Below are 14,488 nucleotides of genomic sequence, written 5' to 3'. Positions count from 1 at the left end.
AATTTTAAAATATCTTACACACACACTACTTACATAATTTTCTATCACCATTTTTTTTCTACTGATATAATGATTTTAGCCTGACTTTTTTTGCATCAAATAACCTGAAGCAAGAATGTACAATAAATAAATAAATAAATAAAATAAAGGAAAGAAATTCCCCACATAGACTTCTATATATGTAACAATTTTAACTTGCACAGTAACATGAAATAGAGGATTACTACGTAATGCACCTATAGAGGAGATGAGATTTTCGAACAAAGAATAAGTTTGTCACAAGAAGTCCATCATTATTGATTCAAGGAATTGTTCATTCAAAAAAATCGTTAAAAAAAAGAATAAAAAGCAAGATTATAAGGCATATTCCTTGAATATGCCTCAAATATTGAATTAGTGATATTAAGGCCACACTTCTTCTCAAAGAAGGCGGATGAGTCAGACTGATATTCCAAGCAGCTCTAATCTACAGCATATAGCAATGGTTCCTCATAGTTTGTGCCACGGCTAAAACGGCACTGCCAACCTGGGTCACTCCAAACTGGTGATATTGAAGTGTGCCTGTGGTGTTTTGAAGTGGTTCTTTGTTAGACTATAAAAATGTTTAATAGAAAAAAGTTTGAAAACCACTGGATTAAGGGAATTGGCACAATGCTTGATGCAGCCATACTTTTTTTTTTGGAATGTTTTACCTGACTAGGATAACTGATTCCGAGAAGGAATCCAAAAAATTCTGAATTTTTTTACAGATTATCTGAACTTTTTCTATTGATGTGTAAGTTCTCTTTTTAATAATCTAGTAATTTTTGCCAGGGCATTTTTTTTCTACTATGGCAAAACTTGATAATCCTGCTGCTAACAATGGCTGCAAAGATATAATATGTTTCATTACTTTTTGTGTCAGGTACTTTTAAAGAATCAGAAAATTTGTCCAAACAAGTTCAGTTTTAATCCAAACTTACTTCAACATCCAATCCTGCCGCTACTTTACTGCTGCCATGAAGAATATCACCATCTGAACCTCCTCGTTTTCCAAAGGCACGAACTAACCCATCTTTCAAACCATCCATGACTGAATCAGGTACAGTTTTGACAAGATGACTAACAGACTTCATTGATGAACGAAGGGGATTCACAATTGCATCAACCTATAATTGGAGGGGATGAAAGAAAATACTGAAAAAACCAATAATCAATTTCCACAATGAAAGTTTTGAAAAAAAGATGTGTTATAGAAATTTCAATAAACACTAAAATAATTTGGTAGAAATATGAAGAAAGAAATTATGCAAAATAAATAAATCCAAATTTTTTTTTTCATTCCAATGAATCATTCATAGCATACCAGGTTGGTGAAAAAACAAGTTTTTTGGTTTAAACCGGTTTTTTTAGTTTAAATAGCGTTAACATTAAAAACAATAAAATTTCTGAAAAATCATTTAAACCTCTAATAATTAATTAATATAAAATATTTATTAATGCAATTAACATTATTCCCATATTAATTAATCTAGAAATACTTCTTACATGTTAGTAAAACCAACTTTTGCAATTTAATTAGTTTTTTGCTAAACTCAATAACTTACTGTATGTTTGAAAATTGTTAATGTTACTATTAACCATATAATATATATAAAGGAGTGTTTTCTCCAGTTACTTCCATTATACTTAATTAGGAAGTTATTTTACAAAAACTGTGATAAAAATTAGGTGAATATAATGTATTTAATGAAGCATAAAAAATGCAGATTAATTATTGATGATCTACGATATACAAGGTGATTATATATAAATAAAGTTCCGATTTAAAGCACAGTAAAAGAAGAGCCATTGTCAGAATGACTTGAAAATTTACATGAATATTCCTGAAGCAATGGAATTTTATGTGGCAAAAGGGAAAAAATGCTTAAAAATGGAAAATTAATGACACTGTACTCATTGAACTCAAATTTGTTGCAGAAAGGGAAAGATGGCCATTCAGGGCAAAATTAAAACTTACTTAGCATTGCACGATTTAATAATTCTTGGAAACATCACACAAAAAACAAAGTAATTGAACAAATAACTTCAACTTACTCAAAAATTTTTAAATATATTGTCCATCGTAATCTGGCAATGAGGTGAAAGCACAAAAATTGTACTGCATGCTTGTATTTGTGTAATAACACATGTTTGTATTCATGTAACACATGTCTGGATTTGTGTATTACATGTTTGTATTTGTGAAATTAAAAAAAAAAAAATGTTTGTTCAACAACAGATCAGACTTTCATGTTCATAATGTGGATGTGCTTGCACATCACCAATGTTTTGCAATCCAACCTCTGTTCATGAGATTTTGAGGTATTTCCCCCCAGCCAGAAGTTGCAAGGGTTAAGGTCAGGTGAACTGACGGCCGGCCAGGTATCTTGCCATCCTGTTATTGTCAAAATGGATCTTCAGCAGCTGCTTTGCTGGTATTATGATGTGCATCTTGATAAAAGTTGTGCTATCCACACACTGATGCTGTTGAACTGTCGAAATGATGTTGTTGCACAAAATAGATTATACTACTGGTCAAATACAGTATCATCTACTTGAACTTTCTTTTTTGGGGGCGCTGTAGCCCAGGTCGATAAGATATTCACCTAAAGTACTAAAGAATGTTTAGAGGTGTCGCGAGTTTGATACCCAGTTTGTCCTTGTCAGAAAACTTTCCTCTCACGGGGGTACAACAGAAACGGTGACATGACAGCAGAAAAAATAGCTACCGCAGAGAGTTCCCCATCGAGAAGATAGTGCACCAACCTCTCGATGAGTATAAAAAAAGAGCCTGCCATTCGGAATCGGCAATAAAATTGTAGGTCCTGGTCTAATTAGCCCCTGTGTGCAGAAAATGCCCGTGGTGCAACAAAAATGATCAATGATCAACTTTCTTTTTTTTTCCCAAAGAAATTTCCAGAGCACCCGTGCAAATTTTCAAGTCATGCTGACGAGTACCTCTTATTGTACAGTTTTGGAATCAAACTTTTAATTATAATCATCCTGTATATAGCTTATTATTTTGCATTAAGCTGTTACTACTGAACCTCGATTAACTGGGCTTAATGGTGAAAGTAAAAAAAAAAAAAAAAACACTATTGAATATTAAGACTGGGTGATATACAGTACGAAATGTGCTACTTTTTATGGGAAAGAAAATGAAAATGTCTGTGAGGTAATGTAACTACTAGTACAATGGTCTTTGTGTCCCTTAGGGGCAGCTGGTATCTTTATTAGATTATGATATCACCTGTCCCTAGCATGATGGGGTCACTACTGTTGCTGCTTCTTCATGAAGAAAAAAACCAAAATCAAGATGTGTAATGCAATCCTTATTCAGGAATTTGATAAAGAAAGAGCATCTGAATGTAGCCAATAGTTAGAAAATGTGGCAAGAATGAGAAATTTTGGCTTCTATATATAACTTTGAGCAACAAAGACACTTGATATAAAAAAAATTTATATTCAGGCCACCCTTATGAGATTATTTTTGAAAAAAACCACTTACATCATCTTACAAAATTTAAAGATGTACCATCAGGATATACCCAAGAATATAAAATGTGGTAAGAATGTAGGATTTTGGCTAATAATGAACCAATATGATATTTTTTAAGGGAAAAAATTATATTTAAGCCACTTTTATGTGATTTTTGAAAAAAACCAGACTGGTTTTTTTTTAAACCACTTGGTTAAAACCATGGTTTAAACCGAACAACCCTGTAGCATATCATTCTTCAACTGTTATTTTTACATGCAGTACGCATTAACTTTGTTGCACACATTTTGTTAATTCACAGTATCCATAATAAAAGCTATCTACAGCCATCAGAAATATAAGATACTTTACAAACATCTTAATGTCCAAAAGTCCAGACATTTAGAGCTTGTGTTTTATTCAAATTGCGATGCCCATGCTAATTTTTTGCAAACATCTCCAGCGCAGAACCATTTCCATTCTTATTTTTTCACTAAATGTATGATGTTGAGAACGAGCTCTTTGCTGATAAACCTCTTTTACAAATACAGTGATTCTGCACCAGTAGTTAAGAGAGATCCTAGAAACATCTCAAAAGTTCCTCCTTTTTCTACATTAAGACGTTCTTATGTGTCAATGTTCAGATAGGTAGTTAAGGCTACAGACAGCTCAGAACATGCAAACTTTAATTACAGACACAATGTACAACCATGTACACCATTAACCCTTGAAGCGGCAATGATGATATATCTCATCTTCATAATAAGCCCAGAGATGACATTGACCCGCTATAAAGCGTCAAATACCCAAAATTTTGGAAAAGAACACATAAAAATTTTGTTGATGTGTCCTCTGGGATGTGTTCTTTCCTAGTTCTAAGAAGAAAAAAGGATAGAGAAACCCCTCCCCCCCAACTTTTTTTCCTTCTTTTTACTGTCTACATGGCCCCCACATCTTAGAGCAGGGCCCCTAGGCTGCGATCTTTTGCGGGCCCTCCTGCCATACTTTTCACGGGCCCTTCTATAGTTATTTTATAGCGTGAAAAAGGCAAAAAATGATTAGAATTGTCCCAGACCCCAGAGCTAGAGCCCTGTCAGCCCCTCCCATGTGGGGGCCATGACTGTCTATCATGATCGCGCGACCTTGAAGAAGTGGTTTTACTACTTTATACACTGTACTGTATTGATATACACGCAGGTTGTTGAAGAATAAGACGAGGGATATTTAGTTGCTTCCCTAAATGAGAGGCTGTATAATTGTCAAATTTTGGAGTTTTTATTCCCCTGCAGATTTTTTCCCTTCCAGTTACATACCGAAAATTATGGTACTTTTAGGGCAGCATTCAAAGAAAGGTAAGAACGGTGTAAATTTGCCTTGTTCCTACAATATTGGAAGGCACATTTGTTTTTAATCGTAAAGGATTGGAGTGCACATTCAAATTGTAAAACTTTCCCGAGATAGTGGAAAAAAAACCCAATCTGATAACTCTCTTGAATATCCACAGTTTTGTCATCTAGCTGCTATGTGATAGTCACAGTTTCGCATCACAAAATCACAGGTGTGTATGTAGAATTGGCTTTTGGTAGGCCAAAAGGATCTAATTCTTCACAGAAAGTTTGGGTCACTAACACTCGAAAACAATTTTAAATTAACAGATAGTATAAACTGAATTCTATAGTATAAATTTAATTCTCTACAAGAACATTTTTAATTTTTGATCTTCGGGGTGGGGGACGAAAGAGGCTCCTTATAAACCCCCCAAATTTTCATTTTGGTGAAAATCTAGGCTTGGAACCTGCAATTGCGCAATGGTAATCAGATAAAAATGTGATTTTCTAAGGTTTTCAAATTTTGAGTTGGCTATTCCTTTGAAAAAACTTCTGGCTGCTAGGGCTATCACGCAGACCTACAACAAATATGTATACATATAAACTTCAAATACATGCATTACCAGTTTGGAGGATAGATACAGGGCCACAATTGGGAGGGGGAACAGGCGGGTCTAGTGTCCCAGGCTCTGGACTATAGGGGGGGGGGGAATCAAATTCACCATTTATAACTGCTTCTTCCACATTACATGGGTGTGCCAAAATGTGTGCTTGCCCCCTTTGAGAAAGTATCTAGTTGCAGTGCTAGATAGATGGCACCACCTACTGAACACAAAACATGCCAAATGCTGGGCATACACACATAAGCACACTGTTAGGTTTCTCCAACACAAATCTCACATAGTTCCCATATTCCGGTGTAAAAATACGCAGCAGTTAAATGGCGACAGATCATGGTGGTGGACCATCAGGGAGAGAAAATAAAATCATTTTACCAGGATACCAAAGTATGAATAGGGAATCAGAAGATAAAAGTGAGAGAGAGCGAGAGAATCTAATTTGCTTTAAATTTGATCAGAAGATATTGAAAATGCTAAGATTTTTTTTAACAAAGTGTAAAATCAGTCAGAAGGGAATTTATAGAGTGATTTATTAGTAAATATACAAATGTGTGCCTACAACTTTTAATTACAGTGGATCCTGCTTATAATGTTTTTCAAAAAACCGTCATAAAAACACTGTAAACAGGAAAACACTTTAAACAGGAAATCTTAATGAGAATTACTTATTGTTAGGACCATAAAAATAAATTGTATCAAGTGGAAAAACGTTCTAAATGGGGGAACGTTATAATCAGGAGCAACTGTATATTTGTTTTGGATTTATTACATGTGCGGAATTCCATACGTTAAATTCTCAATGCTAATGAGCTTCTTTACAAGCTTTTCCTACTAGTAGACAATGAAAGTAAATTAACCTTTGGATAGAACATGTTTTTAGAAATGAATTATACTTAATTCACAGATACCTTCTTCTCCTACCCAGAACATGACTCACCGCTCAGTCTCAACGAAGAAATATAAGCAGGTGATCAAGGACCTGGGGCATGCTGGAAGAAAATTCATAGAGATATCAGTGAATTATAGGGGAGAGGGCATAATTTTTTCAAGATTAATTTTTTTTGAGAGGGACCCACTTTCCCTCAAAAAGGACCCAGATAAATTGAGTACAGTGGCATCTCTGTAAGCCTCTTATTTTAACAGACAAGCCCAGATATTTTGTAAAACTACTTTCTCAATGGAAAACTTTTCCCTAAACCCTTAAGTTAGCACCTGTTGAAATTCAGAAGAAAACCTACTTAATTAAAAAAGATATGGTATTTCAAAGGAGGGTTTAGTGATTTCTAATTGCCGCTTAAAGGGTTCTTAAGGTTTAAAAAAAAAATCTGTGGAACCCATGAAACAAGCAGGAGCTGTAACCCTTAAGCAACAAGCTGTAAACCATATATGTGCTTCACATTGATTAGAATAGTGTTGTGAAAATATAGCCTCCCAAAAACATCCACTAGTGAATTTTCAAAAAAAACTACGATTAAATCCAAAATATTCTTTTTGGCTCTAAGCTATAATAAATTTTCAAATGATTATAAGATAGACATTGACATGCACAACAGGAAATCAAAAGCTCACAATTTTTTTCCTTTATTTTTTTTAAATAATCTTATTTTATTTAAAACACTTGTTATGCATAATATGAATAGGGATTCACCCATAAGTCTGACTCATGTAACTATAAATTCTGATCTCAAATGTTGTAAGTGCTCAATTATATGAGATATGAAAGTCTGACTGTATAGTATGTGAATTTATAACTAAGGGGGCTGGTCTGATTAATTGTTAATAATGTGGTAATCACAGTTGAAAATTTTAGTTCAGTTAATTGACTTGATCAATATGATCACAATTTTCATTAAAAGTTTATAATTAAATTTGATTTGACAAAACAAATTGAATGCCTTAAATTATATAGCTATATATAACATTTGAGATAAGTGAACATATTTGAAGCAATATTTTGATATAATTTTTCAACAAAGGAGAAATACAACAAAAACTGCAATAATTTCAGTTTTAAATATGGTTTGATGGAAGTTTTAGAGAATAAAAGATCAAAGTTTATTTTTCTTTATTTAAAAAAGCAGTTTTCGTATTTGGGAAATATTAGCGCCCCTCCCCCCAGAGGGGACAAGTAACAGCTGAAGATAGTCACTGATTTTGAAACTACTTTCTTTCTAACATAAAATAACTGAGATCAAAAAATAACTTTGCAAAGAACAAGATCCATGTGAATAAATTCCAGGATTTAACAAATATGTTTAAAATATCAAAATTGCTTCAAGCAGGCAACCTTAATTTCTTAATCTACTCCTATATGTTTGTTTACATTCAGCCAGTGCCGCCTGAATGCATGGGCCCACCTGGGCACAGATCGGGGGAGGGGGCTCACAAAAATTAGATCTGGAAATTTTCAAGAATAAACATGTATATTTGACAGGTAGGGCTTCTGAAAAATCATTTGGCCAATGATACTTTTAAGACGACCCTGCATTCAGCAAATAGCTAAGTAAAATGATAGAATATATTTTTTATATAATCAATTAGCCAAAAACAAAATTACCTACTATGTTATAGAGTTAACATTTGAAATTATACAATTAAAATTTGATTAATTAATTAAAACCTCTGTATTAACCCGTTAAACCTTTTTAATTGATTCTCAGTCCTATATTATGCTATTTACAACCCAAAGTTTTGCTTCTGACTGTCACTGATAGCATTTATAATTTGTTTTGAATGAAGTCCTACTTTGCAAACAAGATTTATTATATTGCTTCAACCATACCGTCTTTGCAAATGGTTTCTTTCCTTGTTCATATACTTTTGGTTCCAAAAATTGTAGTAGTACATTTTTTAAACCAGGATTGAAAGAGAGCGTATCTTGATTCATAAGACACTGAAGATAGTCTGAAAGTTGGTGAGTTCGTTTCTCCAGAAATTGTGGACTAAGATTATTGAATGTTTTTTTTCCTGGAAACTGCAAGGTACTGAGATGTGGAAACTGTAATCATAATATAAAAAAAAGACTTTAGAGACAACATTTAAATAAATCTCTCAGAAGTTCACATAGCACAGATAAGATCAATGAATTTCTTATCACAATTTTTGCCAGCCAGAGGCATATGTGACTTGTGCAGCTGCACACAGTGAAATTCCACAAGAGCTGCAAAAATTACCATGAGCAGGGTGGGAGTTAAAAACATGAGCAGCGAGATAAAAAATATACAATTTCCCCTTCCCCACTCTTTAGAGCACCCATCGTCTGCACTGCTGTAGTGACTTTACTACACTGGTGTAAGAAATTAAGAGAATTTGCAGACTTGGTCGATTATCTCTAGAACTACTGTACCGGTTTTAATGAAATTTGATATGTACATACATTGATACAATATAAAACAAATAACCATTCAATAATTGTAATACACACACATGATCGTGCGTAACACTCATTGGAGTCAGAAGGTATGAAACAGCGGTTGCAGAATAACAAAAAAATGGGTTAATAGGGGGTATGGTCCCCTCTTACAGATATACAGGTCTCGCAGCGCGATTTCATACTTGAAATAAGGAAGTTTATCATTTCCTGTGGCAATTGGTCCCACTCGTTCAGCAACGCTGCTTTCATTCCCAGGATGGTTCCCGGAGGGGGGTTGCGAGTTGCAATTGCCCTCCCCAGAACGTCCCAGACATGCTCTATAGGGTTAAGGTCTGAAGATCTGGCTGGCCAATCCATCCTCACTCTCTAGAAAATCGTCGAGCAGAAGAGCTCTATGTGGCCTCGTGTTATCATCCATTAAAATGAACTCAGGGCCAACTGCACCTCTGAAAAGGCGAACATAGGGCTCCAAGACCTCATCCCTATACCTCACACCAGTCACAGTGCCTCTTTCAAAGACATGGAGAGGTGTGCGGCCATCCAACATGATGATGCCTGCCCACACCATTAAACCTCCTCCGTCATAATGGTCAATTTCGCGGACATTGGAGGGTAGGTAGCAGGACCCTGGTTCTCTCCATATGAACGTACGGCGAGAATCGGTGCTTAGGCTGAACCGGGACTCATCAGTGAAGAGAACGGTCGCCCATCGATCCATACTCCAATCTCTATGCTCTCTGCACCATGATAAACGGATTCTCCTGTCCGTAGAAGTGAGTGGGACGCAAACAGCAGGTCTTCTTGCAAACAACCCTCTCTCATGAAGTCTTTTGGAAACAGTCACCCTTGATACACGGGTTCCTGTGGCTGCATACAAGTCACGAGAGAGCTGAGAAGCTGTAGCACTCCTGTTACGCGTCGCTATAATCGACAAATGGCGATCTTCTCTGGCCGTCGTGGCTCTTGGACGACCTTGCCCAGGCTTTCTCTCGATGGATCCGGTATCCTGGAACTGCTTCCATAAGTTACACACCACGCTGGGTGTTAAATTGAACTCTCTACAGTTTGAACTCTCTCTTGTTTCTTAGCATTCCACCCCCCTGCCTCTCTTCCTTGGGATCATTAATTGAGCTTCACAGTGCCGGATTCTTATTGCTTTTCTGAATAGCTAATCCTAAATAGCAATCCTAAGGCAAAGAAAAAGGAGGAAATGCGAAAAAATTTAGGGGGGGGGGATATGAGGGGCCCCGTAAAAAATCCTGGCCTGGGGGCCATGCATAAGTGAGAATTCATTGCAGTTATAATTAAAGTATAGTACCTTCTGTAGCAAGAGAAAATGAAAGTCTCTAAAATCACTGTATCTTCTGAGAACACACCATTTTTCTTCTATGTTACCATCTCTTCGAACAACAGAAATAGCATAAACTGCATATGTATTTCCAGATTCATTAGCTATGCCTTGAAAATCAATACAAACATGTAATTTAACACTGCACATATCACCACTTTAACTACTAAAAGAATGTGTAAAATTAAATGCAGTTCAATAATTCTGCTAACAAAGATAATTCCTTCCATAATCACATTCATTAGCCAAAACACACTTTCCCATAGGTTTTAATGGAAAATCATTTAATTTGTTCCAGGTATGGCCCAAAATTTGAAAATGGCATTTCACAAAACATCAAGAAATACTGTGAAAAAGACAAAAAAAAAAAAAAAAAAAAAACCGTCAGAAGATGGCATAGTCAGATTAGGATGATTGAAGGCTCCAAGCACTTTGGTAATTTTGGTGCACACCCCCCCCCCCCCCCCATTTTCATGATGTAGGCGATTCAGTGATTTTTAATATTTATAAAGGCTGATAATTTTTTTTGCTTTCAGACTTTCTTCACATTTACCTTTTTTTTGGTGAGAATTGACAATACTGGATATTGTCATCTCTCTCCAGGCTGACCATACAGGCCATATTTCCCATCTACCTATTCACCAGGGTATGTAAAAATCATGATTTTTTTTAAAAAAATCAGATTTTTTTAAATTAAAATTGACTGCTTATAAATTAAAACAAATCTTGTTAATCATTAAGAATACATATTTTCACCTGCTTTTTTCTCCTAATCACTGAAATTTAATTAAGGATTAATGAATAAACTACAAACGAACAACTATAAGCAAAAAATAAGAACACCAAAAATCTGTTTATGTAACATGAAAGGTCATTGAGCCCAAATTAACTCATGTATTAAATTTATATTTTAAAATGTATTAAATTTATATTAATGATATTTTATATTAGAAGTAGGTATGTGTGATGTGAATCAGTGTGATGTGAATATTTCTAAGTTGTTATATTTGTTTCTGCGAAAGGTCCCGCCCCCCACTTCTGTTTTTTACAAGTTTTGCAAAGTCTTTGACAACATCGAAATCAATGCTACGTATCACATCTGCTTCTACTTTTAGTAAAGATAAAGCAACAAGTCTCTATTGTTCTGGAAATTTTGTTTCAATGCCAGACATAATTCTGCCTTCAAATTTATAGTTAAATTTCTGTAGCTGTTTCATTAAAACTTTGCTTGATTTAATATTTTTTGTTTTAACTAAGAACTCTAATAAATTTTACATCCAATTTGTTAGAATTGAGCAAGCCAAAGAAATGCATATTAATGTCACTATCACTATTTGTGAATTTGCCAAAATGTACGTTTTGGAATTTTTCCTTTCATATTTTCCAATTTGATTATTACCTTTTGTTCTAGTCTTTTAAAAACTTTTGAAGATATTTTGTTCCATTCACCGCTTCAAGGGTAACCACTTAACCCAGTGCAATCTTAATGCATGGGCCCAGCCAGGCACGGTGGCCCATGACCTAAAGAGAAGAAGGGACTCGCAAAAATGAGATCCGGTTGAAATTTTCTAGAATTCACCAGATAGGCCTCAGAAAAAAACAACATGGCCCAGGGGGCCCCCATGATGCTCTTGAGACGGCCTTGACTCAACCTAGCATGGCCACAATATTATCTGCAAGTATTGTAGAGTCGTGATAATCCGAGGTGAATGGGACTATCTCGGATTATACTGAAAACTCAAATTTTCCTTGAGATAATGAAAAACAACTTCCGGAGCGTGGGGGGGGGGGGGGGAAGGGAGACCCTTCCTATATTTATTTTCTGGTAAATATACCATACATATTCTGTACTAAAGAATTAAGCAAACACAAGGTCCATCACAGGGCCATTGGGCTGGTTGGTACCTCTTATCTGATGAAATTGTTGTAACTTGTTTTCTTTGGATTTACGTATTCGTACTTACTCTTACCTTTTTAATATTACAAGCTAAATTCATTAGATTAGGAATGCCAAGATCCATGTTCTCTTTGTAACAGGGACTCTAGCACTGGCGACCTGATATGAAGGTATATATTTTTTACACTATAAATTTACTATAGGAGAACCTCTGGAAGATTCTGGCCTGAGGTCTTGTCGAATCCCCCATAGGGATCAGGACCCCCTTTAGTCATGGACAAAGATACGGTGCGAGTCTTCTTCAAACTAAAACTATTCACATTTCTACAAACCTGAGCAGAAACACGTTCTTGGCAAAAAAACAGAAAGAGTGAAGGTATTTTGAGAAGGAATTTTGAAAAAACAAAAAATCCTGCATACCTCAGATTATGCGGAACCTCAAACTTTCAGAACTCGAATTATTATACTCTACTGTATTTTATTTTTTGTTAAATCGCCATCATCAGGTACCTTTTCTTTCTGATATATGCTCTTTTGCAAATAAAATGAAGCAACATGAAGAAAGTGACTGTTTTATTGAAATTAAACATGTGTAAAGCTCATACACAGATAATGAAATGATTAAAAATTTAAGGTGGTGGAAGGTATCACGGGTGGTATGGAAGAGGCTGTAACATGTTGGATAGCAGGCTATGATGTCATTGCAGCAGTTCAAGCCTGTCACACAATCATCTGATCTTGCCCCGCATTCGTGAACCTTGGCTTTCCAGAGCCTTCATTCGCCGATAAGTTCGCTTTAGCAACCACTGCTGCCAGCACCTTTGCACAGACATGTCCGTACAGTGCAGATGATTGCCTATAACTTGGTATGAACAGCCCGCTTCATGCATCCAGACTATGCTACCACGTTCGAAGTCATCCAATTGGCTATAAGGTCTTCAATGCCATAACAGTATTATTGGTTGTCTCTAGGGGACTGCAACACCAATATAACAAGAAAAAATAAACCATCCACAATTGTTACCTGTTTCATATAATGTTAGTTGCACAATAGAAGCGCACGATATGATCAAAGTTAACATTCATTGGCCTTGAAAATTTAATCATTTGCATACTTGGTATAAAGGAATTTTGATGCAAGATGATTGGATTATTTTTTATGGGGGGGGGGGGGGGGCTTCATTTCTTTGCTAAAGAGTGTATTTCCAGAGTTTGTTTGCAATCTAGATCTGGTAGCATTTCTTTTGCTTCTATAGTGGGTCAAAACTACATAGTTGATCCACCTATAAACCATATGCAAGTATACCAGCAGATCTGCACATTTTAAGTTCATGTCCTTATTCTGTATAACTTGGTTTACACTGTGCCTTCTTGGGATCACCCGGCCATGCCTCGGAGAAGTGTCGAGAGACCCTTGTGAGAGAGTCTAGCCCTCTAGTTTGCAATATTAGTAGTTTCTCTAGATTTGAGATTTCAATATTGCTACTGTGGAAATAGCATGTGTCTCATGATGGGTCAAAAAGGAATTTCAAGATATTTTAGTTTCCAATATGGTCTTTGAAGATTTTTTACAGAATGGTTGATACTGTGAAAAAAAAAAAATATATATACATTAATAAAAAAAAGTTGATAACTTGTTGTGGTGCCCCTTTTCTCCTGGTGCCTTAAGCACATGCTTATTTTGTTTAATGGTTAATCCGGCCCAGGAAGAGAGAGATGGAGATGAACAACTTTTACAGTTGGATGAAGGAGTAACTTCTTATGCCATATGGTCAGCTCATTTCTGCATCTTATACTTATGTAGATGGGAAAGGTAATGTCCTATTATGCCCTTTCAGTGAAGTTTGATGCTAAGAGTGTCTGCATCAAAAGAATATGTGCACTGAAAACTTACAAGTATAGGCTCTTATTTTTTAATGAATTTTTTTCGCTTTGATAAATAATTCAGTATACACGAAATGACTGAAAAAAAGCTTTCTGGTAGAAAAATGAAGGCATGCATAGAAGGCGATTCTGAGACGGTCATAAAGGCATCAATCATGCTTTTAAGACATTAATTCTCGTGATGATTGTGCGAAAGTTCAGCTCACAATGCTGCTGTGTTATGTGAACGAGTGCATCCATGCATATTCATCTGCTAAGGAAAAATAACGCAGAAAAATTTTCATTAGCTGAAAAATTTTTAAGCCAAGGAATCACTGTATCGCTACATAACAAAGTAATATTACATTAATGATAGAAAAAAAGTTTTCAACTGCAAATGCAAAATAATGGTTGCCAAACTTTTTGACTTGGCTTTTTGAATGTATCAGTAAAAAAGTAAAACTGTCCATCATCTATCCAATCAGTCATCTATCCAATTAATTTCTCCGAGTGCTACCCGTGATGATCCTTTTGTTTGAAGACCTGCATGCTTTTCCCCT

The 14,488-nt window shown here is 35.5% G+C and overlaps 1 protein-coding gene across 4 annotated transcripts in view; it reads right to left on the bottom strand.

Moving 5' to 3' along the window:
• Window positions 1-14,488, bottom strand: part of LOC149088357 (sorting nexin-13-like) — a 360,452-nt gene that overhangs the window by 19,547 nt on the left and 326,417 nt on the right. For all 4 annotated transcript variants that reach the window (XM_089247374.1, XM_089247371.1, XM_089247378.1 and 1 more), the window contains 3 exons: window positions 10,139-10,278; window positions 8,230-8,445; window positions 963-1,148 (listed from right to left, as the gene is read on the bottom strand). In XM_089247374.1, the coding sequence (XP_089103500.1) occupies window positions 963-1,148; window positions 8,230-8,445; window positions 10,139-10,278 (542 nt within the window). The remainder of the gene's footprint in view (window positions 1-962; window positions 1,149-8,229; window positions 8,446-10,138; window positions 10,279-14,488) is intronic.

This window comes from Pholcus phalangioides, unplaced genomic scaffold, assembly GCF_987345545.1.
Source record: "Pholcus phalangioides strain wild (caught in Gottingen) unplaced genomic scaffold, Ppha-v1.0 ptg000003l_1, whole genome shotgun sequence".
In the NCBI taxonomy this organism is placed as follows: domain Eukaryota; kingdom Metazoa; phylum Arthropoda; class Arachnida; order Araneae; family Pholcidae; genus Pholcus; species Pholcus phalangioides.
The sequence above is the reverse complement of the archived record's forward strand: the minus strand, read 5'-3'. Positions and strand labels throughout refer to the sequence as shown.